Here is a 19,303-nt window from a genome sequence, read left to right as displayed (position 1 = left end):
GTAAAAGATGCAATAATAAAAGAATATTAGCTAATGAAAAAGTAGTATCTGTCAGCTTTCCTTTTCACATACCTGTTTCTCCAAACCAATGAAATCTTCCATTAGCTGCCTGTACTATTTCTTTAAAAGCAATGGCAGCTTCAGTTGGATTAGCATAGCGAGCTGGAATAATGCCATTGGAGTCAAAATCCTCCATTACACTGAACAGACAGACATGAAGCTGCAAATCACAACCTCTGCAAGTCTCAGCCACATAAGCACTAACTGTGTGCTGCAAGACAAAAAACACAGTAGTGATTCCCTACCTCAGAGAAGTTATTTACTCAACCAGTTCCTTAACTGTGGTACAAACACTGCCAACCTGAGCAGTGCAGTACAGGAATAAAGCTTGAGTAGCTGAATGCCTTTTCTAATGACACATATACAAAAAAACTACTGCTGTTACCATTACTAGAAGCAATGGTATTAGTATTGCTGCAGCCATGATGCAAGATGTGGATGGATACAGGCAAAGAATTGAGTCACAGACTTCAAGGTAGCTATGCACTAAAGCAAAGAAGTAGACATGGATCCATTCATTGGATTTTCTGGACACATACTTCTTGTTTACCACATAGGCTTTTTATTGATTTCTTATGTTTGTCCAGAATTTCAAGAAGTTTGGTAGTGAGAGCAAGAGACCCTGCTGAACACTCACAGGTAGGACTACCTTACGTTTGGAAATTCCAGGCAGTGCACATGGCTAAGCAGCCACAGAGCGCATGTGCTACAAACACAAGTGCAAGCAATGGATTACTGTTATTCAAAATGGCAGCTTTCTCTATACACAGTATTATAAAGTTCCATTGTCAAATTACTTGCAGCTTTTTTCCCCATGGATTATAAGATAACAATATCATAATATGAAAAATCAGAGTTGACTTCTTCACACTCAAATTTGCTAGTGAAATGAAAGCCAGAGCTGGACTGAGAGAAGAATCCCCAAAATATCTCCAGAATTATCTATGATTAATATTTACCCATGATCAGTGTTTACTACCTACAACATAAACAACAATTATAGAAGTTGAAGTCTGAGATTTGTGCTGGCTTAGACAGGTGAAGGAGAAATATTCTGCCAGCAAACTACAGTGACTAGCATGAAGGAAAAAAAGGAGAGAGAAGAATTAAGTTGAGATTAACTGTTATAGGAATTTACTAACAGTTGCAAAGCCTATGATGATACTCACTGTTTCCTGATCAGGTATTCCGGTAGTAAGCAGATACATCCCCTGTGATTTGTGTTTATCTTTGTCTTTGAAGTCTACTTCCACAGCTCTCCTGAGAGCAGTCATGAAATTTCTACTCCCTTTGCACTGCAAGCTCAATATCCACCTAAAAGGACAAGTTTTACAAATAATCACAGTTTAAAGAATGAAGCAATGAAATTATTGCTTTAAGCAGAAAAAAAGAGCATTAAGAATTCTAAATAACAATGCACTAGAGTCTCAAAGTTTTAACAACGACAGCCAGCAAAACCAGGTTATGTAATAACCTTGCCACTGTGGTTTGTGACCATGGCACCTTAGGTCTTAAGATAAGAATTATCTTTGCATTTTATTTGGAATAACTGTAATAGCAGAACTTACAGCATTAATATGGAATAAAGTAAAACTACATAGATATCATTGAAGTATAATCCACAGGCAGAAACTTTGAATTTGGTTCCAGTGTGTGTGTGTGGGGGGGGGGGGGAGGGAGGGTGAAGGGGAGGGAACAATGAAAAAAATAACAAAAAAACACCTTGGCTTTCAGATCTGACTTGAATTCGAAGTTAGGGGGAATTTTTCATGTAACCAGTGCATTTCTTACATAGACACTTCTGTACCCATAGGTTGAACACTGGAAATAAAGTCACTGGACATTAAATGTTATGATGTTGTTTTCATAACAAACCATCATGAACAAACAGTGCAGAACAGTTCATGATGAACTACTTCTGTAATATAATCAACTTTTCAATTTTCTAAACAGTTCACAACACTGGATTAAATTTGATACTCTGTTATACTTGTTTTATGGTATCTACATTTGCTTAATTACAAAGTATGACTAATTTATTTGATCCTACCTCCAAGCATTTTGTAAGTTTTCCAACTGGGAAGGAACCAGTTCTGGCTGCCAAGGCACAATGTCATTCCCAAATCTTTTAAAGAGAGATAACAGCAATTAATGTTCAGATTATACTTTACAACATACAAATGCATGGAGTAAATTCACTAAAAAAATGACTTGGGATTTTACAAATGTAAAATTATCTGATGTTAAGTTATATTTCAAACCATTTAATTATTCACACCTATCCACTGCCCAGGGATGGCTTTTCAAGGCAGTGGGCCTGAATACTTTTTTCTTTCCTGGAGCGGAAGCTAAATGACCTGGTAAAAGCTCAGCAGAAGCTAGGAAGGATTGTCCTCCCCTCCACCCAAACCCACCAACCAAACATACAAAATCCCAACCCTGAGATGCAGCCCACAGCTGTGTCCTTCCTGTGAAACAAAGGCTCTGCTCTCCCACGGATTCTGGGACTCTGGAGTTGCTGCCTCTCACTGTTACCTGCCATTCAGAAACTTGACTGTAAAATTTAAAGGGCATTTTCAGTAATGGCACCTGAGAAATCTCCAAAATTCTCTTCTACAAAAAGTTTCTGACATTTGAATTGGTACTGTTATGAACAATACAATAGGAAGAGAATATTATACATATGATGTATCTAACTTCAGTGAGCCTCACACAAAACAAGGATTTTAATTAATAACTTAAACTCTGTATATCTCATCAATAAATTTATCCAATAAAGATGAATCAGTATTATTCTTACAAATATTTCACCATAAAATATTTTTAAAAATCTAAAATACACTCATTAGTAAATTTAATCACCATACTTCTTGCACGATGTTACAGTTATTATAAAAGAATCTTAAATGTCTGCTTACGCTATGATATTGAAGTAATCCTTATTTGACATTTGTTCTTCAAGCAAAAGTCGCAAAGAATGTTGAATGTGGATGATATACATAGAGTTTGTCATTGATACATCAACGAGTATAACCACCCTACATAAGAAACATGTTATTTATCAAAAAAAGTATTTAATTACATATTCTCATCTTTACTATAATCTTTAATTCACTGAGGAAAGTATCTTCTAACCATGAATAAAAATGTATGAACAGTGAACATATAGAAAAAAATCTGCAAAAATGTTAGCTCAATAAAGGAAACTATCCTCTTTATAAAGCCATGGGATAATCAGGGTGCTGGCACTCGTAGCACCATATTGGCTGTTGACCCTTAAATAAGTCCTTTTCCTTCTCAGTACCGGAATACCCAGAACATGGCTGAAACATGTTAAAGTTATCCAAGAAGAGAAGCTGTTGGACAGTTCATTGCCCTCTCCTTGGCCATTACTCCAAGAACATATGCAGCATGACTCCAAAGATGCATGGTAACTCTTCTCCCAGTCAGTCAGTGACAGATAGACTGGTTGCTCAGCTATGGCCTGGCTGATGATATCTGGCACATATATTGCCTATTTTGTGAAAAAGTGTTAACAATGACCTTCTTCATTATGGTCACATATAAAGTCATGCTTGTAGATAAAATGCAGGCTTGTCTTATTTACTGGACAGGCAGTAACTTGGGAGTAGTGATTATGAATGGAGTCACAAGTGCAATGGACAGCCAGGGAGAAATGAGCTCCCCACGCAACAGAAGGGCCAGTAGCACTAACTCAATCCTTGATGAACGAACAAGAAAATCTTAAGTAACAATTGTCTCTTCTATCTTCCTGTGTTCTGAAACTTCATATTCAAGGTTGGTAAATGGAACAAATTGTGCAACTAGAGCTGGGTGGAATATGTGGTAGAGACTCAGATACAATGTAAATAAACATCACCTCCAAATACAGAGTCAAGTACAGACCTCAGGCCTCATGCAGGGAAAGACATTAGATTTTAGTGTATATCTACATTGATATTTGACATCTGGCACAAGAATACCTCAGCAAGTGGTGGCAGCAGAAGGTAATTGATAGGCTGAACCTCATCTGATAAGAAGCCCTATGTGCTGAAATGCTCCAGGTATAAATGCTAATAACATGGGTTTGGAAAGCTGACTGTAAACCTTAAACAGAACCTGATGATTCTGGCTAATGTATTATTTAAGACAGAACATTTCCCAAAGGCTTACTTGCTAGATAACTTGAAATTTAAGAGTCTCAACCTACCTCACAGAAATCGCAGTTTTGTGTATTGACTGATGATGCTAAATTCGATGAATCATTAAAAATGCTGAATATTAATGTTTTCAAAAGTGGATTGCTTGCACTAGTGATACCTGCAACTGTTGCCACTACCTCTGACTATTTTCTGGCCTGTATTCCTCGGTGCTCACTTACACACAAAGCAAAGGCTAGCAAGTAAGAACCACTGCCTACACACGCAAAAAGGGTTGTCAAAGTACAATACCTCCTCTCACAAACACTTCCCCATATTCTTCTGCTAGCAACAGATAGCCAGTCAATTCGTCTCTCATAGATTCTTACCATTTTACCAAGGAGTTTCTGCAGATAAAAATATAGAAAATTTAAGCTATAAATAAATAGTTCAAGTAAGTCTTCTTATTGCCAGACGCTTAATTGAGAAGCAACATGACAGCATAGTAATGAAACAAATAACTAAGAACAAAATGCCACTGTCAAAATGAATAAAAAGTGTAAAAGAAAAGTCCATGAGGAGAATATACAATGATTAAAAAAAAAAAACCTCAAAGTGTCTAAAAATCTATATCCTCCTCTTCACCTTCCCCTTGCTATCCTGCCCAAAATAGTGGCCAAGCACATAAAAACAGAAAAAAGTAAACTGCTTCAAAATACAGTTTACAAAAAAAAAAAAAAAAAAGCATAAAATCTTTTTGACCATGTATGCTTCCTCAACTATAGAGCTTTACAGATTTCTCAGCCTCTTTCTCTCTCTTTTTTTTTTTTTTTTTTAATCTTTGTCCTAACGCCTTGAAACATTCCTTGGAACACTGGAGGGGTACAGAGGAGAGGGAAAAAAAAAAAAAAAAAAAAAGAACCAGCCAACCACTACATTACACATCTTAGGCTGACAATATTCCCAAGCAACTTCTAATTTGCCAAACTCATTCCCTTCTTTGGCACACTGCATTCTAACCAAGGGACAAGCCCTCAATAATCACTACTGCCAGGAAAAAGTGCAGCAGACTTTCATGCATTACCTGTGTGAGAGTGTGTGTATATTAAAAGTTTATATAGATATATAAAAATATATATAATGAATAAATAATAAATAAATAAAACAAACACACACACACATATACACAATATCTATTCCCACTTCTTCTGTGATTACAAGATCTAACAAAGTGCTTGTACAAATCAGCAATATTCTGTACAGTGTAAGCACTCTCCTTATGCACTAGTAGTTTTAAGGTTATATACTTACGCTGACCGTGGCAAATTATTTTTTTTATATATATATATAAAAAAATATATATATATATAAATAGCTAATATCCCACATCTAAGAATGTTCTTAATTCATCTGCAAGCTTGAGAACAAAACCTCTAGTAGCCTTGCCATCCTCTTGCAGAAAGTATGGCAGCTACCAGGCTGAAAGCAATTGCAAAGCAGGATGTGTTTGTGGAGTGAGTACAAAAGCTTAAGTTGAATGTGAGGGACGCTTAAGGTGAACGTGAGGGATGCCAGAGAGCAGTGTGGAATGTAGCTAGAGGGAACTGGAAAGAAAGGTAAGATGATGTGTTACAGAGCACCACTGAATGTGGTTCTTCAAAAAAATTTAATGTATATTGCTAGAGACTGAGGTATCATCTTGTTCTGCTACTTAATTAGAATTACAATTTAGAGTATGCCACCCAAAAGGAATAATTACCCAGCCTACTTTCAGCCTTCCATAATTTAACAACCAACCTATTTCTCTGTCTCTCAGAGACAAGTTGGATGTTTTTACTTTTAGTTTTGTTAAATCATTTTCATCAACTCCTTCAATATTCTATGGCAAACTGCACTGCTTCTTAATCCACACATGCAAAGGTTAAACAGCTCTCCTCTTCTAGCTGCTGATGCTTCAAAAGTCATATGAGCAAAGAATGAAGAATGGCCTAGACATTTACAGAAAAGCAGTAGTAATTCCAGGTTAATGAAGAATTCTGAACTTTTGAAAAATCAAGATTCTATGAACTTTCTGGACCAGACATCTACATCAAACAAATTACTGGGATCCCTAAAGGCCTGAAAGCTATTGAGAAATATCCTTTATACATATAACTGCATGCTGGAAGTCAAGGAGTAGGTATTTTATAAGCATTATGCAAATGCTTCAAACTAAATGGGGCTTTGGACAAACCTACTTTCCTCTGAATCCTCTCCAACTTTCTGAGTCTACAAAACAGGCTCTACCAGCTGCTTACAGACTTCCCTTTGGCAACTGTTACTTTTTGCCTGTTTTGAACAGTTCTTGTCTTGTCTAAACTGTACGTTACACACCTGTAGGATCAGGAAGAACTGGGTATCTCTGCTCATATCATGTTATACAGTGACATAATCCTTTGTTTTTCCCAGGACTCAAACCCTACACAGTGATATTTCATCTTCCACACAGAGATTTAAAACCAAAACTTCTACAATCAATGTCCAAACATACCCAGACGAGCCTGAAGACTCAGCTTCAGGCAGAGCTTCCTCAAAAACCACATTCACTTTGGAAAAAGAGAGAGCGAAAAATGAGAGCAAGATGTAGATGACTGAGTAAACTAGAAAAACTTGAGAATTTGAGTTCCAGTCCTCATGGTTTCTCAAGAGACATGTAGTAGCAGTGGCCCTGTCACACATTGTTCAAGTTTCCTCCCAGGTGGTACATCAGAGAAAGGAATACTCACCCAAAGCACAAAAAAATTCTGCAGATACAGACCAATATGCTCAGAGGTAAGTGTAGTGTAATATCAACTAACGGCTTTTAAATAATATTGTTTGTAGCACTACGCTGGCAGAGTTTTCAGAATTCACATGAAATATAAAAAATGGGCTGAGTGTATACTAAAATATCCAGCTTGCACAACTTGCACATATATGACACATTTGAGTAAAGCCGAAGTATGCCAACCTTCTATAAAGTAATTAGAAAAAAATTTTGCTTTCTGATTCTTAGCAGGTTTGGTTAAACCAAAGATACATCTAGATCATTTGCCTTTGACATTCCTGTTAGCAAAAATATGTTCTGTCTAGATGCACGACAAGACTGTTGTAGGAACACTATCAAGGCTGAAATCCTATTCACAGTCATGAAGAAGTTCCTATGCACTAGAAAGTGAATTATTTCTGAAGTGGTTGTCTGAAGAATATTAACATCTGGCAATCACGTAGAGCTTTTTAAATTTGGAGCTTATCATTTGACAGTGAAGAATACAAACTACTTCCCACAAGAAAAGAGCAAAGGGTTCACAATGAAAAGTTTAACATAATTTATCTAAAAGTACAGATCAGATGCAGAATATAAATTGTATTTCCCAAGTCCTACCAGCATCTCTATATGTACTGTACCATATTCCTCATCTTTAGGTGTTACAGCAGTATTTCAAGTAGAAAGACACTTGGTGCTGGATGTTGTGGAAAGCAACTCAAACTACAGGGGACAGAAACTCACACGTACGTAAATACTGTCCAAATGCAAAATACATACTCGTGCTAGGCCATGACCCAGGCAACTCTATTTTTATTCTTGTGAGTTTCCTCATTATGTAGACTGTCATATGCTTCTGCTATCTTCCCCACATGCAAAAATCAACACTGTTGTTTTGGAATACTATATCTTTTCTCATTAATCTTATTTCACTATTCTCCTCATGTCCCTTCAACCACTTGCTCATGTAATTAAGACAAGCTCAACTACCAAATAAACTTCTGTCACAGTATGTCTTTTATCCCTTTTTCAGTAAGTCTTATGGATTATTTGACAGTTTAAGATCAAGCTTTTGATTTCAAAATAATCCTTTGTCTTGACTCTTTCCTGCACATCTGCTGGATGAAGTTGCCACAACATGGATAAGCTCTGGTTTGCCACTATGTGATGTGCCTTTACACATAATCCTTCATAACACGCAACAATCATCCAAGCTTGTTGCTACACTGCTTCCTAGAACACTCCTATGCCTTGGGTCTCTCTTGATCTAACCAATAATGATTAGACACTTATTTACGGGACTTGCTGATTTTCAGAGAGATAAAACAAAACAGACATTTTTTTGCAGTTAAACTAAGTAAAATGGGACAGTTTTGTTAAAACAAGCAGGAGTACTTTATCAGTCTGTATCCTTTCAGTATATAGCTTAAACAATTCATAAACATGTGGGAAAAATAACACAAATATTACCTTACACATAAATCACAAAATGTACACACTGCTGTATTTTTGAACAGTGCTGCTGAACTTTCTTCTCTGGTCTCCTTCCAAAATACTGTAAGAATCTGGATCCTCAGTCTGACCAAATCACTGCTGACTTATATTGCAAAGGCTGTCCATACTTATGTAACAGGACAGTTAGCAGTGGAATAATTAGATAGTAACATAGTCCTGATAAGGCCCAGTCACCACAGATAACTCACTTGATAGTTATATAATACCGGTGGAGCAACGTGGATATTTTTCACAGTTCCATCATGCCATTCAAATTGCATCATGGCTTTCTAGAAAGACAAATAATGAAGTTAGGTGTTTACAGAAGCCTATATAAGCTATATGAGCATGAGATTAACTTCAGCTAAAGCCTCTAGAATGTCACTATCTTACAGAGGACTGATTTTGACTAGAACAATGCAGCAATAGAAATTAAAATAGGGAAAAGTAAGCAAAGGGTCCCCATCACCTGCCTCGTGTAGAGTTGATGATACTGTCTTTTGTAGAATAGGTACAAATTCTTCCACAGGAGAGAAAGCATTAGGAGCCAAAACCTGATAAAGGTTTAATTTCTTAGCTGTAGAAAGGAACAAAAAAATTAAATAAAACATATGCTCTATCTTCAAGTTATGTTTCATACAAGTTAGGATTTTTTTTTTTTTTCCTTCCCTGTGCTACCTTTCAATCCATTTGTCTTTAACCAGTCTCTTGAGGTTTTGGCTGGGAAGCTTGGTACTCGAATAACTAATGGTTCTTCATGCTTTGGAGGCTTTGGTAAGAAGTTGGAAGGTGTTGTACTTGTGTATTTTGTGGAAATCTAAAATAGATTTTTAAGACGGACGCTTGTAAGTATCAGTATACTTTTTTCCCCTCAGTACTAAATATCTAGTAAAGAATATTAGTTTTACTTATGTTCACTGAAGTGTTGGGATTTCAACAAGTGAAATACTTGGAACATAACTACCATAGGTCCTCTTAAAAATAGCTTTTGGGGGACAGTGTTCCATTAACTTTACTGTATTAGTTCCAATGCAAAAATCCTTCCAGGAAATGAAAACATCACGGCTGCACATACTTTTCTTAAAGAAAGGTCTGCCAGTAAGTAGGAAAAGGATCTTCATTATGGAGAAATCAATTTGATTTCTCCATTTTGCTATCTGCACTGAGCATAGAGTCAAAGTGAAACACACACTACCTTCATTCACACTTGTGGAAACAAACAAACAAATTCCGGTGAGGTGTTCAAATGCCCTTATTTGAAAAGACCTTTGCTTAATGAGTGGACAGAAGTCTGTGGAAATGATTTTTTTCTTAGATAAGGTCTGACCAGTAAGTTTCCAAAAATGATAAGCTTTTATTACTTTAGAGATATGCAACCTCTAAGTCATTTCTGGATGATTTCTGCTCTATAGGAAGTTTGTATGAATTATGAAGTTGGAAAAGAAACATAAAAGAATTCTACATACTACTACTACATGACACATAAACATGAGGGAGAACAGAACTAGAAATATTATTCACACACAAGCAGTTTGTCTGCAGCCTGGAGTGTCAGATGACCAAATACTCAGTGACACCTGATGGAAGTTTTCAGTCCCTCTGCCAGAGTTGACCTATTCACCTCACACCACTGCCCATATTAGCTGTGACAGAGCAGACTGTTTTAATAACAAAAAATTGCTATGTAGCCATAGCTTTGTAAAACAGCACTACTGAGTTTTTAGCATAAAAGCTTAGCAATCATAGCTGAACTGAGCCACTTTACAAACTTCCAGGCCCTTAGAAAGTACAGAGATGAGAGTAGTATGCCAGAATAGTCACTTAATATGTTTATTTGCACAAGGTGAAAGAAAGACATATAATCCCTCTACCAAAGTAAAGCAGAATGAGAAATTCTCCAAACATTCCACAGGAAGAAGAAAAGTGACAGGAAATTCTTTATCAAGAACATTTAGAAATTATCTTATTGGAGAAAATAAGATTTCTCTGGTATGTTGGTCATATAAGGCAGGAAGATAGAAATATTACCAAGACAACTGTTACCGAAAGAATGATGCCAAGTTGTAGCAGTAAGGACCAACACAGAGACATTTGTGTAAGAGACTGTAGCTTCTAAACTATATCACTAGTAATGGATCTAGACAACTTCTTACAGTCTTGCAATTGGTGTAAGCATCGCCTTAATCAGATAGGAATAAGTATCTTTTTACTAATTTAAAGGATTGTTGGAACTTCATTTAAATGATCATGCTCACAGGTAGGTTAAGGATTTTTTCTTAGCTTTTCATTATGACCACAGTATAACTTATTCTTCCACTATATTTTGGTTGGTTTGCAAAAGTTGCTGCATTTCAGAGAAATGCCTAGCAAAATGCCTCCTTTGCAGTTTTTGGCATTCATTTAGTCTTACAACAGATGCCAGTACATGATATCCTAAGTTTATTTATCCAAATACCTGAGTAATTGTATAAATATTTTCACATTGTGAGCATTGCAGAGTTCTACTCGTGGTACTTCAAAGTACATACGAAAATAACAAATGCAATACATACATCCGCTATTCTACTAATAAGTGAGCCATTGATTCGTCTCTGAAAAATCTGTTTGATGCTGTTGATTAAGTCTTTAGCCTTCTGGTATTCCTGACGCAGTAGATCAACATCACTACTATCAAAATTCTGTACATACAGAAACAAAGGTGAAAAAGAAAGTTACTTGCTATTTGAATATCAACCAATCCCAGCTTTCCTGATTTGACATACACTCATCCTTATAAGACTGCCTGGCATAGTCAAATCAAGTGTAAATGCATCCAACGCACTGTATATAGAAATCATTATTCTATAAACAAGGAATTCTTGAATTGCTCTACAATAAGCCTGCCATTGCTTTCACACTATGTACCAGCTTTGAGTCAATGAGCAACTTCTGCAAAAATTTATTGCACTTTTAAGAAAGCATTTTCAATGGTAGAAAGACTTAAACACATGTTTATTGAGCACATCCTCAGCACTTTCTTGAAGACAACTTTTGGCACTCTGTCTTGCTATAAACTGTCGATCAGATTATGAGAAGTTTACCTTCCAAGAGTGAAGAATTACAAAGGAAAAAAAAACCTTTGTCCTTCTTGCCTTCACCTACCTCTCCCTTTGAAGAGTAGCAATGATAACGGCCTCTTACAACTTCTGCAAGGTTCTTTAGAACTGCCTACATACACAGATCAGAAGAAAAACAGTTACTTTGATTTGGTTATCTCCTTTGACAACATGGCTTGCTGCTATTCAATTCTTAATTGGAAATGGAGAAAGAATCTTTAAGGTATATATATTGAGAAAGCCAATATCACTATAAGATGCTTTAATTGTTTTCTTACTAGTTTTATTTTAAGAATATGGGGAAAACTAACTCAGTAAAGAAATTAAAAAAAAAAAAGATAGAAATGGACGAGTTCATTCACTCTGTGTTAAAATGCCAAAGTTAACTGCTTTTCCTCTCAAGGCAAGCTTGTGTTAGGCAGATCAAGGGCATGTCATTGAAGTCTAGAAATACACATATCAGCCTAAGTGCTTTGCTCCTCCTTTCACTTATTTCTTCCTCTTCTACTATCTACAATCCTTCTTCCCACTACTGCAATGCCCTTACCCCATATATGTCTCATCTCCTCTCTCCAAATCACGATTTCAACTATGTCCTCCCTACTACTGAAATCCGTATTTTGCCTTTGGGATACACTTAAACTAGCAATCAACAGTTGAAAGCAAGGTTCTGTGCAGAAACTAATCAAGACGAACTGCTTATCTTTCTGCCCTCTTCTTCCTTCAAACTTGTCGTCATTGCTAACATACACACCATTGCTCTTCATCAACCATTGCAGTGCAATTTGAGCAGGACTGTAGGGTTTAAACAGATGCTATGCCCCACAAAAATATTCTTATCTCAAAGACTGCCATACTCCCATGACCTCACTTTCAAGTCTCTGCCTCCCTACTATGATCCAACTCGCTTCCCACTCTTCCTCCTTGTGGTATTACCTACGTGAAGTCCCCTACCTTTCTGCTTCCACTTGCAAAAGAGCTCTTAATCACAGAATCTCCCTGTAAACATACAGGACCATTATCTGGAAATAACTGCTGATGCTAAGCTGCCCAGTCAGTGAACATCACTTGGGGACCAAGCAATGCAAGTGTATTTAATTGGCACTTCTGGCTTTGGTACCAACTACGATGAAGAAATCAAGATGCTCCAAACAAGTTCTTTCACCTTGTTCTTTCACCTTTCACCAGTTCTAAAGAAAGCACATCTCAGGAACTAGTCAAAGAGCAGTCTAACATCTCTGCAAGTTTATGAAAAAGACACTGCAGCTAAACAGGAAATATATAACTAGATACTTAAGGAAATATGTATTAACACAATTACTTACAAGAGAGGCAGAATTGCTACAATCATATGTAACAGCATGAATCAGCAGTTTTCTCCCAAGCATACCCTGCTGAATATAGTCAGCCAGTATTTCCAATGACTGATCAGGGCTGATTAAAAAGAAAGAAAAAAATATATTAACAACAATACGAATCAAACAGGGAAAAAAAGGCCATGTTGAAGAAAATGACAGAGAAAATGAATGCTAAATGAGAAAGAAATAAGAAATCATGGGAATGTAATCCAATCACTAGCATACTTTGACCCCCTCTCCCTCTTTTAACCATTATTGGGATACCACTACTGGAGTTTAACTCAGCCTTGAAAAACCTGAGTTAAAGTAAAAGCACGAAGATTCTGTTTTGGTTCATAATGAGTCTTGGATGAAGGGCTCCAAATTTAATCTTTGCTAGCCGAGAACTAAGAATCATGAATGATGGTTTTGACCCCTCTGAAAAACTGTGATACAGAAGTCTTCGATTCAGATCTTCAGCTTTATGCGAGGGCACGTAAGACTGCTTTCTTCTAAAGGCACCAAAGGAAGTAAAACTTTGCTTTTTCTTTAGAGCTTAATGACCCACACAGCTTTCATTCTCTAAGTTTTGGTGGTTCTTCATGGCAAGTAAAAATCTTTACCTCTAGCTAAACTTCCACCAGGAACAAAAATCAAGTAAGTTTTCACTTGAACTCACTATAATTGTTAATTACAGTTCAAAGCAGACTTTTGCAGAACTTGGAACCTTTTAGCTGAATGCTATATTCAGTAAGTCAGGTGAAATGTAATGCCAAACACACTATCAAACTTGCCAAGCTTACACCATCCCTTGTTTGCACATTTAGAACAAACATAATGAATAAAGGAGTACAGTAACACTCCCAGAACTTTTACTGTGGTCTCTTTTTCTTGTAACCATGACTTCAGTAAGGCAATTTTTCAAATAACTAGAACAGAACTGCAGAATTTAAGTCCAAAATTTATTCTGTCTCAGCAGCCCTTGTTGACTGTTTTTGTTCATTTAATCAGACATTTTAATTTTTTTCATCAGCATCACTAAGATTACACAAAGATGATTAACTTTGAATGTTCAGTGTTATTTCATAGTAAAATCTAGCTAATTGTCTAATCTTCCCAGAAGCATGGGCACTTTCAGCAAGATCCTCAATGATACTGAAGGATTTTTACTGATGTAATGCTAATCACACTAATCCACTGAGAGTCTATTAACTCATCTGCAAAGGAAAACTCCAATTTTGTATCAGGAGAGATTTATAAATAGTGAAAGAGGGAAGAACTAAAGGAATTTAGTGATACCAACTTAAAGAGATAAAACCTGGATCTTAAATTTTCTGTTTATTTCTGTATCGAGTTCAGATTCTTGTATCAATTGATCAAGTTAAAACTGGTTGCTAGGAAAGATAATGCACCTACCAGCTTCCTACGATAAGGACCAAGGAATCCAGTTCTTTCACTGTAAGGGCGTGTTTTAAGGCTTTCAGCAAATTACAGCCTCCACCAGGCTCCAGCTGTTGCACCCACTGTCTTGCTTCATGAAGCCTGAGGGGGGGGGGGGGGGAGAACATGCACATTTTACATGCAGATCCTGAGTAAAACAGATCACAAAGACTACTAAAAATCTTGCATTAGATACCTTAGCAAGTCCTGTGAATGAGCCACCCAAAATCACTGACACCTGAAATCACTAATGGCACTTAATTCCCCCCCCCCCTCCTCCTTTTACAAATCACTACAGGCACAAGACCCAGAATTTTATTTATTATCAACATGAGACTGCTGTAATTAAATGGAAACCTTATTTGAAATGCCTTTATTTTACTGAGTAGATAACTTACACATGAACATTGATGTTTTTTGGACTCTCCCACAGAGATGAAACTTCAGTACTGAATGAAAGGCAGTACAATTGCTTCTTATGACACAGCTGCTCATCTATTAAGCACTAATAAATTAAAAATGTGTTAAGCTTTAGCATCCATGCTATTACTAGCAGAGTTATTATGCAAATAATAAAAATCACAGTCAACTATTTTAAAGAAATTCCTGTGTTTTCAGCTACCAAGCTGCCACAGGAAAAAAAAATAAAAAAAATAAAAGCTTCCAAGAGATACAGATATACAGATTCAACACTTAGTAAGGATATTGAGACAAAACCTGAAAAAAAAAAATCTGTGCTAATGCAGCAAATTCATTAATTAGGGGCAGCAGGCAGGAAGTATTTGTTGTACTGGTATCATTTTTTTCCTCTTCAGTTAATGTACATGTTCACACACTGAGCAATTACTAGAAGATATTTAATACGTGTTCATGGATAAGGCTAAACAACAGTTCAGACATTAGACCTAAGCCAATCAGAGCAACTGTTAACTTGAGTTCTCCTTAAGTGGTTTTATATAAAACGCACAAATAAAGAAAAGTGGAGCTAATACAAATCAAATTTAAATAATTCCGAATGTAGGAAATGAAGTTAGGTAATAAAACAGCCACATATCTTCCTCACTAGAAATACTTTATAAAGATATCTAGCACAATAACAGACAAGTTTCTTCTGGAACTTTAGGAAGGGGTTAACACACCAAGGTTCTGACCAAAGTAGTGAAGTTAGTGTTGTAACAGAGCCATAAGAAATTTCATTTGACATACATAGCCATATACACAACTTCATTCTAGGTCTTACAGCTGTTTGTTAGGGAAGTCTATTAAATAGAAGGTTGCTGATAAATGAAAAAAGATGGAAATATTTTAATGTGGTATCAACAGGGGTTTCTTCATTTTTAGACATCAGCAAAGACTAGACTTTCAAAGGCACTTGAAATGTACTTCTCTACAACAAAAAACTTCTACTGTATTATATATTATGAATGTAAGCAGGTTTTTTCCCCATCTAGTTCCTTGCTTGTAATTATACAGAGGCTTGATTAATGTTATAGTGGCCAAAGTCTCCTTCATTATTACTTACCAAAAGATCTTTCTGGAAATTCATCAATCTTGGTCTGCAACTCATACCAGATACATCCACCACAAGTCCAACTTTAGTTCCTTTTATAAGGCCAAACATCTTAAAAAAGTAAAGTCATTGCAAATATTAAGCTTATCTGAAGTTTTAAAAGAATGTTTATTCTGTACAATACCATTTTCAATTTAAATACTGCATGTTTATTTTCACTTTAAGCTTTTTAGTGTAAAGAAGAGTCAGTGACAAAGCAAAAAAAAAAAAAAAAAAAGAAAAGAAAGAAAAAAACAAGAACAAGGACTACTGGCTCTCAGTTTGCTCTTATCAGGAAGTCATATTCTCTCTTTCCAAAAATGATTTTTTAATTTTATCTTGTTATTTGAGAAGAGGGAGAAATATCTTGTCTACAGCATCTCCTACAGGTTAAACAAACCAGCTTTGTGGAACCTAGATTTTGAGATGCTGCTTCCTTTTTCATCCCCTTTGAGAGGAAGTTAAAATGTCCCTTTCCCATATCCAACCATTAGTGCTACTAGGTATAACAGGTGACCAGCCTGCTGTGCAGCACAGGGCATACTTGACTGTAAGACACCCCTGCTCCAGTCAGAGGAAAGCTCAGCACTGTCTGGTCCTGTTTAAATGGCCTTGAGAGGTCTTGATTATTAAGAGAAATTGATTGCTAACAGAAAGAAAAAGACTATCTACAAAGCAGAAAACCACATGCTAATAAAAGACTAAGAAAAAAAAACTGTAAAGACAAGTATCACTGTACACTACATGCAACTCATAGTGCATAAGGAAAAACAACTACGCTTTCTGGAAACCACTTTGTACTATATTCAAAGGTTAATTTATTCTTTAATACCATACATAGTTCCCCTCTAAAAACGCACTGCAAAGTTAAAGTTACCTTTTTGCTGTCCTCCAATAGCCACTGAATTCGCTGCTGATAAAGTTCAACCGCTCTGACAAAAGGCATAGTGCACGTTTAGCTAAGGCATTCTCTTGCACCAATATCTTGCATCAACATCACATTCAAACATTTGTTTTCGTTATGTCCTTTTTCTCACAGGTGCCTAGTCACCATTTTTTTTAATTAAAAAAAAAAGGAAAACCTCTGTTTTCAGTGCTCTTACACAACTGGTTGCAGGGCAGACCATTTAAATTCCTCTTCCCCTAGAGCAGTTTAACCAATTAGACAGATAACAGTCTGAAAACCAGTTCATTAAAAATGGCTTCTAATCAGTTGCTTGATGTTCTATTCAGAGAAAGGAGAGGAGTATTCAACATGCATATGCATGAAGCAATGAAAAGTTCTGGTAAGATACAGTTTAGTTCATTGCAGTTATTTAGCTTACTGTCTGGAGATGTATTTAATACAAACTACACAATTGTTTAAAACACTTAAGAAAGATGTATCTGTGATTGGAAGGCAGCCCATGCATTGAAGTTCTGATCTAACTGTAGCACAACTATCAAGAATTTAACTTTAGAAGAGGTACAAACTGATGCAATGTAAAGCACTTAATGCCTTCCAAAATCATTTTATTTTCAGCAACTTATTTTTAAATACTATGTGCATTAATTTGATGAACATAAAATCAACATTTCAAAGGGGAAAAAAACTTTTTGCCCTTTCAAAATACAAAAGCAATTTCTTTTTTAAACTGCATTTGGAGAAGTTCAATTAGATGGCACAAGCTGCAAGTACTGAAGATGGACCTTCTGAAGAGTCCAGATCTTGAAGACTAATGCAATTCCTAGCAATAGACTAACAAAAGTATTAGAAAGACTGGCAAAAATGTTATGATTATTATACAGCCTATTGAATCTATTCATTAAATCTCTTTCTCAACACAAGTTTGCTTGGTTTCATACACTTAAAATTTACTTAGAAAATGTCAGCATCCAAATATCTGCTACACCTTTTCCTTCCTTCTTAGTTCTAATACAAACTCCTTTCACTATTCTGTTCACTGAACAGAAAACCAAGCAATGCTGCCTTTCACGATTAGATCAACAGTTTGAAACTAATCCAAGTCATATGAAATACATTACTCACAGATGCATACTATCTGAGAAAACCCAACCATTCACTAGCTGCCTTTCTAAAATGAGCTTATTGCTTCAGTTGAAAACTGAACTTTTAAAGTATCCTTATGAAAAACAAAAATTCTCCACTGTACTGACTTGTAATTACGATCTACTCTAAATCTCAGCAGATAGGAATTAGTACTGAAGTAGTCTGAAATTCCTAGAGACACTAGATTAGTATTGAGAAAAAGAGAGTATGTATCTGTACATAAAGAAAGAAGACAGTATACAATCAGTTACAATTCAACATCTTAAACAAGGTATGTGCTTACTCAGAAAGTCTGCACTTAAAGTCAGTAACTGTCTCTTCTGTTAACTCTATCTCTTCGACAGCATTTCTTGAATTCCTAGAACGTTATGCATAATTAGCATCAGAGATGCACACAAATCAAGACTGCTAGAAGAAAGAGCAGTATCATACTTACAAAATAATATTGCCTTCGTTTATTAGGTGCTCTAGCGTTAATTGTAAGGACTCTAAACTATAGTTTCTTAGCCATTCTTCTGTGGTTTGCACCTTTTTTGACTGAATTTTCATCATTTGTACTCTCTGTAGATCAAATGAGAAATACTAAATGCAGTACGAGAGGTGAGATGTACTGTTCAAACGTGACAAAAACACAAGTCCCAGGAATGACTGCAGCTAGGCAGTGCGTATCGAAGAACAACGTAATTTTAGACACTGCTACAAACCACATCTGACACCCGGCAGACTTTAGGACAAGCAAGAGTAAAAAAGCTGTATTGTATTACCTGTGAAACTGCTCTATTTAGTTGGAAAACTTGCTTACCAGTAGATCATGTGCCTGGTTGATATGTGTTACTAATAGTCCGTTATCTTGCTCTAGGTCAGTCACAGCAGAATCTTGCCATAGTGGGTGGTCACTTAGTAGACAGGATTTTGTGTTTACCCTACAGGACAATAAGTTTTATCGGATGATTGTGTAACTTATAATATTCCCTATTGTCATAAAGCCTTTATAAAACACTTCACACAAAGGAAAGTTGTATTTTGGCATTTGCTTAGACACACCACCTGAGGTACCAGAAATGCTTCAAAGAAAACAGTACATAGTTTATACAACCTACAATTATTTATTCTGTATCTACTTATAACTCCAAGTAAGATTTTCTAACAGTACCCTTACCCAACTTTTTCCAAAAACTGATCATTGTCCAACAACTGTGTCATTTTCCTGATGCATGCATCCATCATACAGAGACAGTCTTCTTAAAAAAAATAAATAAAAGGCATCATATTAAAGTTTAAAACATCAGGTATATTCAATGTTTTGAAAGGTATTAATTTAACCAGTTTATATAATTACATTTCACATGCAATA

General features: G+C 36.0%; 1 protein-coding gene across 1 annotated transcript in view; it reads right to left on the bottom strand.

Moving 5' to 3' along the window:
* VWA3A (von Willebrand factor A domain containing 3A) overlaps positions 1 to 19,303 on the bottom strand; it is a 34,879-nt gene extending 15,576 nt beyond the window's left edge. Inside the window, exons 1-19 of the mRNA XM_062588208.1 lie at positions 19,109 to 19,303; positions 18,752 to 18,872; positions 18,386 to 18,510; positions 18,233 to 18,307; positions 16,777 to 16,831; positions 15,873 to 15,971; positions 14,749 to 14,855; positions 14,327 to 14,452; positions 12,899 to 13,007; positions 11,620 to 11,685; positions 11,031 to 11,156; positions 9,157 to 9,295; positions 8,952 to 9,055; positions 8,688 to 8,768; positions 4,512 to 4,606; positions 2,979 to 3,098; positions 2,111 to 2,185; positions 1,230 to 1,374; positions 73 to 271 (exon numbers count right to left, since the gene is read on the bottom strand). Of these exons, the coding sequence (XP_062444192.1) occupies positions 73 to 271; positions 1,230 to 1,374; positions 2,111 to 2,185; positions 2,979 to 3,098; positions 4,512 to 4,606; positions 8,688 to 8,768; positions 8,952 to 9,055; positions 9,157 to 9,295; positions 11,031 to 11,156; positions 11,620 to 11,685; positions 12,899 to 13,007; positions 14,327 to 14,452; positions 14,749 to 14,855; positions 15,873 to 15,971; positions 16,777 to 16,831; positions 18,233 to 18,307; positions 18,386 to 18,510; positions 18,752 to 18,872; positions 19,109 to 19,176 (2,035 nt within the window). The 5' untranslated portion in view covers positions 19,177 to 19,303. The remainder of the gene's footprint in view (positions 1 to 72; positions 272 to 1,229; positions 1,375 to 2,110; positions 2,186 to 2,978; positions 3,099 to 4,511; positions 4,607 to 8,687; positions 8,769 to 8,951; positions 9,056 to 9,156; positions 9,296 to 11,030; positions 11,157 to 11,619; positions 11,686 to 12,898; positions 13,008 to 14,326; positions 14,453 to 14,748; positions 14,856 to 15,872; positions 15,972 to 16,776; positions 16,832 to 18,232; positions 18,308 to 18,385; positions 18,511 to 18,751; positions 18,873 to 19,108) is intronic.

Source organism: Rhea pennata, chromosome 15 (genome assembly GCF_028389875.1).
Source record: "Rhea pennata isolate bPtePen1 chromosome 15, bPtePen1.pri, whole genome shotgun sequence".
Lineage (NCBI taxonomy): Eukaryota > Metazoa > Chordata > Aves > Rheiformes > Rheidae > Rhea > Rhea pennata.
The sequence above is the reverse complement of the archived record's forward strand: the minus strand, read 5'-3'. Positions and strand labels throughout refer to the sequence as shown.